General features: G+C 46.5%; 1 protein-coding gene across 2 annotated transcripts in view; it reads left to right on the top strand.

Annotated features, from left to right (window-relative positions):
• The window catches only part of Uhrf1bp1 (UHRF1 binding protein 1), a 74,422-nt gene that overhangs the window by 25,835 nt on the left and 36,785 nt on the right, over window positions 1–11,802 (top strand). For both annotated transcript variants that reach the window (XM_008840120.3, XM_029566977.1), the window contains exons 2-4: window positions 10,277–10,439; window positions 10,531–10,569; window positions 10,982–11,073. In XM_008840120.3, coding sequence (XP_008838342.1) covers window positions 10,277–10,439; window positions 10,531–10,569; window positions 10,982–11,073 — 294 coding nt within the window. The remainder of the gene's footprint in view (window positions 1–10,276; window positions 10,440–10,530; window positions 10,570–10,981; window positions 11,074–11,802) is intronic.

Here is an 11,802-nt window from a genome sequence, read left to right as displayed (position 1 = left end):
ATGTAAAGTCCCAGCTCACAGCCTGTGGGCTGACATCTTTCCCTTCACTGACATCTTTCCCTTCGCTGACATCTTTCCCTTCCCGAGGGAAAGGTGCCCCGTGTGAAATAAATCTGTGTCCCGCTGAGAATTCCATCTGTGCCTCGGTGCCTTCATCCATCCGCTCGTGCTCTCCATCCGCGCCGCTCCTTCCTGCACCTTCTCTACCTATCAGTCCTCATTTTTATTTTTTTACTTTTAGGGTAAAAAAATCTCACTTTGTCAAACAAAATCTATAACCTCACATTTACATTCTTTCCAACAATTTTGTCTCATAACTACTTAACTGTTTCTTTATTTCATCTTACTACCTGTACACAATACTTTTTGTCTTTTTGAGACAGGGTCTCTTTGTAGCCCCAGCTATCCTGGAACTCACTATGTAGACCAGGCTGGCCTCGAACTCACAAAGATCTGCCTGCCTCTGCCTCCCAAGTGCTGGGATTGATTTTTATTTTATGTGTATATATGTTTTGCCTGTATGTAAGTGCACCTGTATATAGTGCCCACAGAGGACAAAAGGGGGTGTCAGATCCCCTGGAACTGAAGGTATGGATGGTTGTTAGCCACCATGTGGGTGCTGGGATTTGAACCCAGGTCTTTTGTAAGAGCAATCAGTGCACTTACATACATTCAGGCAAAACACCCATACACATAAAATTAAAATAATAATAAATAATGCCAGGCATGGTGGCGCATGCCTTTAATTCCAGCACTCAGGAGGCAGAGGCAGGCAGATCTCTGTGAGTTCAAGGCCAGCCTGGTCTACATAGTGAGTTCCAGGACAGCTGGGGCTACAGGGAGACCCTGTCTCAAAAAGACCAATAAATAAATAAATAAAACATTAAAAACAAACATGCTTGCTAGCCAGGTGTGGTAGTGCATGCCTTTAATCTCAGTACTCCAGAGGCAGAGGCAAATGAATCTCTGTGAGATCAAGGCTTATATATAGCAAGTTCCAGGCCAGCTGTGGCTGTAGGGAGACCCTGTCTCAAAAAGATAAAAAAAAAAAAAAAAAAAATTCTTGCTGTTTTATGGCAGGGAGTGGTGGCATACACCTTCATTCCCAGCCCTGGAGAGGCAGAGGCAGGCTGATTTCTGTGAGTTCCAGGTCAGCCAGAGCTATATAGTGAGACCCTATTTCAAAAACAAAACAAAATGAATGAAAGGTAGAAAATTATTTGAAGAAATAGTAGGGCTGAGGAGCCTCTCAGTTGCTAGAGAAGGAAACTCTGAGCTTAATCCCTAGCATAAACTGGTGCATGCCTGTAATCTCAGCACTCAAGGAAGGAGGTTCAGAGGTTCAAGGTTATCTTTTGCTATGTGGAGTTCAAGGCCAGCCTAGGATACATGAGATCTTATCTCAAAAAAAAAATCAAAAAACAAAGCAACCCCCCTAACAACAAAAGGCTGACAGCCCAGTAGACAGCCAGATTTACACATGTGCAAAGGGTCTGAATAGGCTTTTCTCCAGAGATCAGCAGATGGCCACCAAGTGCATGAAAAGATGCTCAGTGTCGCTAACCATCAAGGGAGTGAGAACAGGAAGATGCACCATCTCATGCCACATGACTGATGGAAAACAGCAGCAAGTGTTGGTGGGGATGTGGGGAGACTGGGACGTTCAAGCGCTACTGCGGGGCATAAAAGGGTAGGTGCAACCTCTTCGGAAAACATTCATTGCTTCAAAAGCATAGGTAGCATATTGCTGGGTACAGTGATTCCATGTCTACGTATATATGAAGAGAAGTGAAATTGCATGCTCACACAGCACTTGTATGTGCATGTTCAGAATACCATACCAGCCAGAGTAGAAACCCCCAGATGAATGCCCATCAGCTGATGAGTGCGTAAGTAAATGTGACACATCTGCCAGTAACATTATTAGACCATAGAAAAGGCTAAAGTGATGACAGAGGGGCTGGGGAGTTGGCTCCATGGGTAAAGTGCTTGCATAAGCATGAGGACCTGAGTTTGGCTAGCCAGCATGTAGAAAAGGAGTGTAGGCATTGCACATCTGTGACCTCAGCACTGGGCGTCAGGGGTGGGAGGCAGAGACACACAAATCCCTGGAGCTTGCTGGTCATCCTGGCTGGCTGAATCAGTGAGCAACTCTTACTTCAAAAAACTAAGGTGGAGAGTGACAGAGGAAGACACATGACATAGACCTCTGGCCACCCTGCATGCATGCCTGCACACAGACACACGCAGAAGCACACGCATACATGTGCAGTGCTGATTGCTGCTACAGCACCAATGAAGCTTGAAATGTGGGCTGGAGGGTGCAGCTCAGTGGGTAAAGTACTTGATCTGTAAGTGAGGGCCTGCGTTTAATACCTACAACCCAGGTAAAAGGCTAGGCTTGGTGGTGCAGGCCTGTAATGCAGCAGTGCTGGGTGTGTTGGGTAGCTTTAGTGTCAACTTGATACACCTGGGTTGAGGGAGCCTCAGTTGAGGAATTGCCTCTTATTGGACTGGCCTGTGGCCATGGGTCATATTCTTGATGAGTGATGTGGGAGGGCGCAGCCCACTGTGGGTGATGCCACCCTTGGGCAGGTGGGCCTGTGTTGCATAAGAAGGCGGGGTGATTAGGGGTCAGGGGAGCAAGCCAGTAAGCAGTGATCCTCCATGGCCTGTGCTCCAGCTCCTGCCTCCAGGTTCCTGCCCTGAGTTCCTACCTTGGACTCCCTGATGAACTGTGACCTGGGAGATGTAAGCTAAATAAACCCTTTCCTCCCGAAGTTGGTATTGGTCAGAGTGTTTTGTCACGCCAATGGAGAGACAAACTAGGACACTGGGGCAGGAGGTAGAGATGGGCAGATCCCTAGAAGCCGGCTGGCTAGCTGGTCTAGACTGCTTGACAAAGTTCCAGGCCAGTGAGAGGCCCTGTCTCAAACAAAACAAAAGGTAGAAGGCACCTGAGGTTGTCCTCTGACCTTCATGCACATGCACACACACGCACACATATACATGTGTACCCCCTCCTCGTGCTAGTATACTCACATGAATATGCACACATCCACATGTGCACACATCCACACATTAAAAACCATTGTACTAAGTGAAAGAACCTGTCACAAAAGACCAACCAGTGTCAAAGTATATATGATGCCAGTTATACTAAATATCCAAAGTGGGCAGAACAGTAAGAACACAAATAAGATAGTAGTTGCCCAGGACTGCTGTGGAGGAGTGGCCACACTGAGGGTGACAGTCAAAGGACATGGATTTTATTGGGGAGGAAGGAAAGTTGATTTTGCTTTGGTCACACAATTGAACATACCAAAAATCATTGATTTGTGAACTTTGAGTGGATGGATTGTTTGGCATGTGCATTATTCCTGTAAGGATGTTATCACAGATGGAGGGAAGCTGTTTACAGATGCACCAAGCTCCATGAAACCAAACAGGAGAAGGACAAAGAAAACCGTCCCTGGGGCTCTGATGGAGTGCTGGCCTAGTGTGCATGAAGTGAGTACTGGCTTCTAGTCTCACAGTACCACATCAAGCCCTGTATTTTGGTGCACAGCTATGATCCCAGCACTTGGGAGGTAGAGACGGGAATCAGTTCAAGGCCAGCCTGGGCTACATGAAACCCTGCCTCAAAAAAACAAAAACTATCCTGGCTTGGTGGCACAGGCCTTTAATCCCAGCACTTAGGCAGAGGCAGGTGGATCTCTGAGATAGAGGCCAGCCTGATCTACATAGCCATTTCCAGGGGTTACAGAGAGATCCTGTCTCAAACAAAAACAGCAGCAGCAACAAAACAAAATAAAACCTTTAATCTCAGCACAGGGACTGATGGATCTCTGTGAGATAGAGGCCAGCCTGGTCTACATAGCTAGTTCTAGGCCAGCCAGGGCTATATAGTGAGACCCTGTCTCAAAAAAATAAACACCACCACCACCATCCCCCACTCTTATTTTTACTTATAGTAGCAAACAGAAAATGGAAAAAAATATCAAAGTATAAACTGTAGAGAAGTAGATTTAGGAGTTGGGGAGGTAGCTTAGTTGGTAAAGTGCTTTGCTTGCCTTGCAAGCATTGAGGACTTGAGATTGATACCAGCATCCACATGAAAGCTGGGCATGTGGCACGGACCTGTAGTCTCAGTGCTGGGGAGGTAGAGACAGGAGGATCCTTGGAGCTCCCCAGTCCGCTGGCTGAGCCCAATCATTGAGTACAGGTGCAGCAAGAGACCCCGTCACAAATAAGGTGGAGCATAATAAGGAAGGCACCTGATACCAACCTCGGGCATGCACATATGCAGACATATGCACACATACACATATGTGTGTAAACACATGGATTTAAGAAAACAAAATATTGCTAAGAGAAGTTAAATGAATATAGTCATTATTTTTTAATATTTTATGGGTATGAGTGCATTGCCTACATATATGTAAGTGCACCTATGTTGAGCAGTGCCTACAGAGGTCAGAAGACAGTGTCAGATTCCCCTGGAACTGGAATTAGGGATGATTGTCAATTGCCATGTGGATGCTGGGAACTGAACCCAGGTCCTCTGCAAGAGCAGCCACTGCTCTTAACTGTTGAACCATTTCTCCAGCCCTAAATAGATATATTCTAAATGTATATCATGTTCAAAGATAGGCTGACTTTTTATGTCAGTCTCTAAATTGAACTATAGTCTCAAGGGAATTCCATTGGCATTTCAGTAGGAATTGCCTGGGCAATGATACTGGCACCTATGAGATGTAGGCAGTAGAATCAGCCTGGGTATATCACGAGACTCAAAAACTTTACTAGTGGGCCTGGAGAGATGACTCTGTGGTTAAGAGCACTGGCTACTCTTCCAGAGGATCTGGGTTTAGTTCCCAGGACCCACATGGCAGCTAACACCATCCTTAATTCTAGTCCCAGGGCTTCTGGCCTCTGCAGGTCTTGCACATAAGTGGCACACTTACATGCAGGCAAACCACTCATTTAAGATTTTAACTTTATGGGGGCTAGAGAGATGGCTCAGTGGTTAAGAACACTGGTTGTTCTTGCAGAAGACCTGGGTTCGAATCCTAGCACCCACATGGCAGCTGACAACTGTCCATAACTCCAGTTCCAGGGGATCCAACACCCTCTTCTGTCCTCTGCAGGCATTGCACGACATGGGTGCATTTACCTATACATTGTGCTGGATAGCTTTAGTGTCAGCTTGACTCACCTGGGTTGAGAGAGCCTCAACTGGGGAATTGCCTTCATTGGACTGGCCTGTGGCCATGTCCATGGGGTAACTTCTTGTTTGTTGAGCGATGTGGGAGGGTCCAGCCCACTGTGGGTGGTGCCACCCCTGGGCAGGTGGGCCTGTGTTGCATAAGAAAGCAGGCTGAGCAGGGGCCAGGGGAGCAAGTCAGTAAGCAGTGTTCCTCCATGGCCTGTGCTCCAGCTCCTGCCTCCCAGTTCCTGCCCTGAGTTCCTACCTTGGGCTCCCAGATGAACTGTGACCTGGGAGATGTAAGCTGAATAAACCCTTTCCTCCCAAGTTGGTATTGGTCAAAGTATTTTGTCATAGCAGTGGAGAAACAAACTAGGACACACGTAAAATAAAATAAAATATTTTTTAAAAGACTATAAAATCTTAAATATATTAGTATTTAGTTGTTTTTTTTTTTTTGAGACAGGGTCTTGTTATGTAGCCCAGGCTATCCTCAAACTTGTAATTCAGCTTCCTATGTATTGGGATTACACTTGTATGCCACTATGCCTGGCTAAATTGTATGTGTGTGTGTGTGTGTGGGGGGGGTTATTTTGAGATGGTCTCCCTGTAGTCCCAGCTGGCTATGTAGACCAGGTTGGGCTCGATGTCAGAGATCCACTTGCCTTGCCTCCTGAGTGCTGGGATTAAAGACATATATTATCATGCCTTGCTGCTATTTATTATTTATTTCTGTATATGAGCATTTTGCCTACATGCAAGTGCACCATGGGTGTGAAATGCCAGAGGAGGCCAGAAGAGGGCATCAGATTACTTGGAACTGAAGTTATCGACTCTTGTTAGTCACCATGTGGGTGCTAGGAACTAAATCCTCTGCAAGAGCAGCCAGTGCTCTTAACTGCTGAACCATTTCTCCAGCCCCTTAACTATTTTTTTTTTCTGATTTTGAGACAGGGTCTCCCTGTAGCCCCAGGTGGCCTGGAACTCACTATACTGATTAGGGGGGTCTTGGTTTCACAGAAATCCACTCGCCTCTGCCTCTTGAGTGCTGAGATTAAAGGCTTGGGCCACTATTTTGATGTGCTGAGATCAAAGTCAGGGCTTATGTATGTAGGCAAGAGCTCTACTATGAACTACTACTGAGTCCCTATTATTGTTGTTGTTGTTATTGAAATGGCACTTGGCTTGCTACCCTGGCTGCCTTTGAGTACTCCCTTCTTTTACTTCCTGAGTGATTGAGATATAGGCCTGTGCCATGGCATTCTGCTTGATTTAAAAATGTATATATGAGCCAGGTATGATAATGCACATCTTTAATCCCAGCATTTGGGAGGCAGAGGCAGGCGGATCTCTGTGAGTTTAAGGCCAGCCTGGTCTACATAGTGAGTTCCAGCACAGCTCGGGCTACAGGGAGACCGTCTCAAAAAGACCAAAAAAAAAAAAAAAGTATGTGTAGGACTTGTGGTGGTATGCCTTTAATCCTAGCACCTTGAGTGGAGTAACTGTATTAGGCCACATTTTCGTTACTTAGTCCCAGGTTCACCACCAACTCTGACTCTTGGGCATCCCTTTTAAATTTCTGGTCACTTGTTTCTGCATCTGCAAATTATAGATGTTAAAAAGATTTATTTTTATCCTGTTTTATGAGTGTTTTGCCTGCATGTATGTATGTGTACCATGCACATGCAGTGGTCACAGAGGTCTGAAGAGGTCATCAGATTCCCTGGAACTGGAGTTACAGATGGTTGTCAGTTGCCACATGGGTGTTGGGAACCAAACCTAGGTCCTCTAGAAGAGCAGTCAGTGCTCTTAACTGCTGAGCCATTCCTCTAGCCCCCAAATTACAGATTTTAAGTAAATAAATTTTTTTGTCTTTTTTTTTTAGACAGGGACTCCTTGTAGCCCCAGCTGTCCTGGAACTTAGTATGTAGTGTAGACCAGGCTGGCCTCGAACTCACAAAGATCTGCCTGCCTCTACCTCCCAAGTGCTGAGACCAAAGTCGTACGCCACCATGCCCGGCCGTAAATAATTATTTAAGGTCCTTTTCCACTAGGCATGGTGGTGCACACCTGTAACCCCAGAAATTGGGAGCCTGAAACAGGATGATCAGGAATTCAAAGCTAGCTTCAGCTAAATACAGAGTTTGAGGCCAGCCTGGCCTACATGAGACCCTGTCTCAAATTTAAAAAAAAAAAAAAATCTTCTTAGCTCTTAATGTCTACAGTGTAAGAATTCTCAGTTCCTGATGCTGTGGTACAATTTTCCAGGACATCTGAGAGCCTGTCTCTGTTGTCTCTTTGGCAGATTGCATTTCTTTGGCAGAGATGAGAGTTGATCAGAATCTGTTTGCCAACTTGATTTCATGTGAGCTTCTGCAGGCAGTGACTAACAGATGGCCAGCAGATGCTGTCTCAAATACCAGGCTCCCATTAGCCTTTTAGCCATCGTTGAACTATGAGTGATTCCTCAGTTAGAACACAAATTCTGAATAACGTCGGTGCCAGCGACTGTGGAGGATGGCCAGCATGAGTCTGAACAATTCAAGCTCTCCTTGAAGCTCTCATGAGCTTAAGACAGGCCTTTGAAGCTGACCTGCATGTACAGTTAGCAGTCCTGATAGTATACTACATGTGTGGCCGCATGCATACACGCTCTCGAGTGCACACAAACACACAGACACACTAATGAAACAAAATTGCACTGTGGTTTTTATGGAAAAGGAATAACATTCAAACACAGCTTAGTGAAAGGGAGGGACTTGGGGCAGAGCTAATAAACATATACAGCTATAACTTAAACTATTCACATTGAATGTGCGTAAAAGTTCAGTATAATTAATATTGGAGGGAAAAATACAGTTCACTCTTTTTTTCTTGGGTCTTTTAGAGGCAGGGTCTCCCTGTAGCCCCAGCTGTCCTGGAACTCACTATGTAGACCAGTCTGGCCTTGACTCATAGAGATCCACCTGCCTCTGCCTCCTGAGTGCTGAGGTTAAAGGTGTGCGCCACCACGCCCGTCTCAGTCCACTCTTTTGATGGAAAATAGTAACCCCAAGAGACCACAGCAGCAATGAAGAGATTCATCTGCAGTGTTTGCCGCACAGCAGAGAGGGCTGTGCTTCAGCTGATCCAGCCCAAAGGAGAAAGGACTTGGAGGCCTTAGCTAGCAGGCACTTAGCTAAGTCAGGGAACCACAGTAATTGGGGAGAACGTGTAAACTAAACCCCAGCATCAAAATGAGCAGGGTGGCTGTTTTAAGACATCCTGTGATTCTAACAAGAATGTGTGCTAGAGATTCCAGCTGCTGTTACAGCTGGGAATAAAGCCCTTCTGACACCTCCAGGAAAGGGAGCGGGCAGCGGAGCGGCAGTGTGGCACGGTGTGGAGAGGGCCCAGTGGATTGCTGTGTTCAGACATTGACAAGTCTGGATTTGGTTAAGGCATAGACCTTCTGTATTTCCTTCAGATTAGCTTCCAGACCCTGTATCAACATGGGAGTTGGGAGTTGTCTCTGGGGAAGATCAGGCAGCAGTTTGATCTTGGATCCCATCAGTAAAGTACACAAGGCCAGGGCTTTTATTTCACCCTGCTTTGAGACAGAGATTACTTGTCACTGTTCCATAGTTGACAGAGCTCCCCTCTCTGTTGAGAACTGTGAAAAAGGATTCTCTTCCCTGATTCTCTCATCCTTAACTTGGATCTTTTCTGTGGGCTTGAGAGGACCTTCGGAAGGTTAGTTTCTGGAGTTGACAGGACTGGACTGAACTGCTCTACTCGATTCTCCCTGGACCCTGAGTAGCTGATAGAAGCCCTTCCCATGTCAGCTGCTCTTCCTGAGTTGGTCCTCTTTGCTTCTCCCTGCTCCTAGGCTTGTCAGACACCCTTTGCTTCTCTCTGCCCTGTCCTGTACACCCTCTTTTTTGGGGGGGAGGGTTCTTTTTGAGACAGGGTCTCACTGGAGCCCGAGCTTGCCTGGAACTCACTATGTAGACCAAGTTGACCTTGAACTCAGAGATCTGCCTGCCCCTGCCTCCCAAGTGCTGGGATTAAAGGCGTGTGCCCCCTCTCTCGGCCACCCTCTTTTTTTGAGAGAATATTTTATTTATTATTTTTCTTTTATGTGTGTGAGTGTATTCCCTACATGTATGTGACTTCACCTGTGTCGGCAATGCTGCAGAAGTCAGAAGAGGGTTTCGGATTCCCCTGGAACTGGAGTTCAGGATGGTTCGTAGCCTCCATGTGGGTGCTGGGACTCGAACCCCGGTCCTCTGCAAGAACAGTCAGTGCTCTTAACTGCTGAGCCATCTCTACAGCCCCATACCCTCTTCTTTTTAACCTTCCCACGTGTATCCTATACAAGACTTATGAGGACTGGGAGATGGGAGATGCTTCCTTTTCTAATTTTCTTTTTTTCCTTTTTTTTTTTTTGAGACAGGATCTCCCTGTAGCCACTGTAGACCTGGAGCTCACTATGTACACCAGCCTGGCCTTGACATCTCAGAGATCTGCCTGCCTCTGCTGGTATTAAAGGTGTATACCACCCTGCCCAGTTTGGTTTTCTTTTTTAAAAATATTTACTATAGCTGGGTGTGGTCTACATAGTTCAGGTCTACATAGCCTGGTCTACTTAGTTCAGGTCAGCTGGGGCTACAGGGAGACCCTGTCTCAAAAAGACCAAAAAAACCCCATTTTTTACTATTTGGGGGCCGGGTGTGGTGGCACATGACTTTAATCCCAGGACTGGGGAGGCAGAGTTGGCTTCCAACTCACTATGGCCTAGATCTTCCTGTCTCCACCTCCCAAGTGTTGGGATTACAGGCATATACCCAGCCCAGTTGCTCTGTGTGTGTCGGGGGGGTCCCTGTGGGGAGTCAGAAGTAGCTGGAGGCTTTCCTGTCACTCCTACATCTTCTTCCCCAGGTCCCATCAGGATTGTCAGATGATGGCGATCATAGGAGAGTTAGGTCTCTGGTCTCAACTTGCACTGCATAGGGCAGGGGTCACTGGCTGTCATTCTCAATCTCTGTTGCTGTGAGGATAACAGCTTCTTCTTGCTATTCTTTGCAGGTTCACTAAGAATCTTTCCCCGGACAAAATCAACCTCAGCACCCTGAAGGGGGAGGGTCAGCTGAACAACTTGGAGCTAGATGAAGAGGTTCTACAGAATGTGCTGGAACTGCCTACCTGGCTAGCCATTACCAGGGTCTACTGCAACAGGGCCTCCATCCGGGTGAGTCAGAGTGCTGCTGCCGCCTTGGGCCAGGAGGGCTGCCTTCCTGAGGGCTGTACTCATCACCTGATTCTTTGCTTTCCTCTTTCAGATCCAGTGGACCAAGTTGAAGACCCATCCAATTTGCTTGGTAATGGCCTTCTTACTGCACATAGTCAAATGGGGATGGCCAGGGTAGTCTTTCAAAAGATAGGCGAGAAATTGAGGTGCATCCTCACAGCTGACCCTTTTGCCAGTGATGGTGCGTCTTCATGGCTTGGGAGCTCCCCTCTGAGCCAGAGTGACTGTTGTCTGGACTTCATCTGCAACTGCTGAGCGGTATAGGGATCAGCACTCAGACACCAGAACCAGAACTCAGTTTTTAGAACAATAATGGTTTTTATTAAGCTCTATCCTTAAGATGTCCATTTCCCGTTGGGATCAAGACAAGAGGCTAACGGTTTGGTCTGTGTTGGTTGTGGGTGACTCTTAGCACAGTATGTACTGTCTTCCTGGTGCTCTGAGGGTTTCGTGCAGATGCTTACTTCTAACTTTTATTCCAGTGTCTGGATAAGGTGGAGGTGGAGATGAAGACCTGTGAGGAGCCTCGACCCCCCAATGGGCCGTCTCCCATTGCGCTGGCTTCAGGACAGAGGTTAGCTGCTTTAGCCATGCTGCTTCCAACATGTAACTGCTCCACAATACATTTTTGGTTAAAACATTTTATTTATTTATTTATTTATTATTTGTTTATTTATTTTTGGTCTTTTTGAGACAGGGTCTCCCTGTAGCCCCAGCTATCCTGGAACTCACTATGTAGACCAGGCTGGCCTTGAACTCACAGAGATCTGCCTGCCTCTGCCTCCTGAGTGCTGGGATTAAAGGCCTGTACCACCACACCTGGCTATTTATTTATTTATTTATTTATTTATTTATTTATGAGTCTCACTCTGTAGCCCAGGCTGGCCTCCAATGTACTATGTAACCCAGACTGGCTTCAGACTTGCTATGCAGCCCAGGCTGGTTTCAAACTTAATGATCCTCCTGCCTCAGCCTGTGAGTTCTGAGGTTATAGGAGTGAGTCACCTTGTCTGGCTAAAATAAAACTTTTCATTGTGGAAAATTTCAAACATACAGTAAAGAGAGGATTGTATAAAAACCCCCCTTGTACCAAACCTGTAACCTTAGCAGTTACTACCATTTTGTCAGTCTTCCTGCTACTTGGCTCTGTGTGCTGCAGGACTAGAGAGCAGATTCCAGGCGCCATAGTGCGCCCCTCCCCCCCCCGCCGTCTCTGTCTTTGAAAACTTTGAATTTGGCTCAGCCTTTAAGAGCACTGAGAAGTTGTCAGACTTTTCCTTAACAATTGATAGAATTTTATATG

The sequence above is a fragment of the Nannospalax galili genome, unplaced genomic scaffold (assembly GCF_000622305.1).
Source record: "Nannospalax galili isolate Female #2095 unplaced genomic scaffold, S.galili_v1.0 scaffold538, whole genome shotgun sequence".
Lineage (NCBI taxonomy): Eukaryota > Metazoa > Chordata > Mammalia > Rodentia > Spalacidae > Nannospalax > Nannospalax galili.
This window is presented reverse-complemented; position numbering and strand designations above follow the sequence as displayed.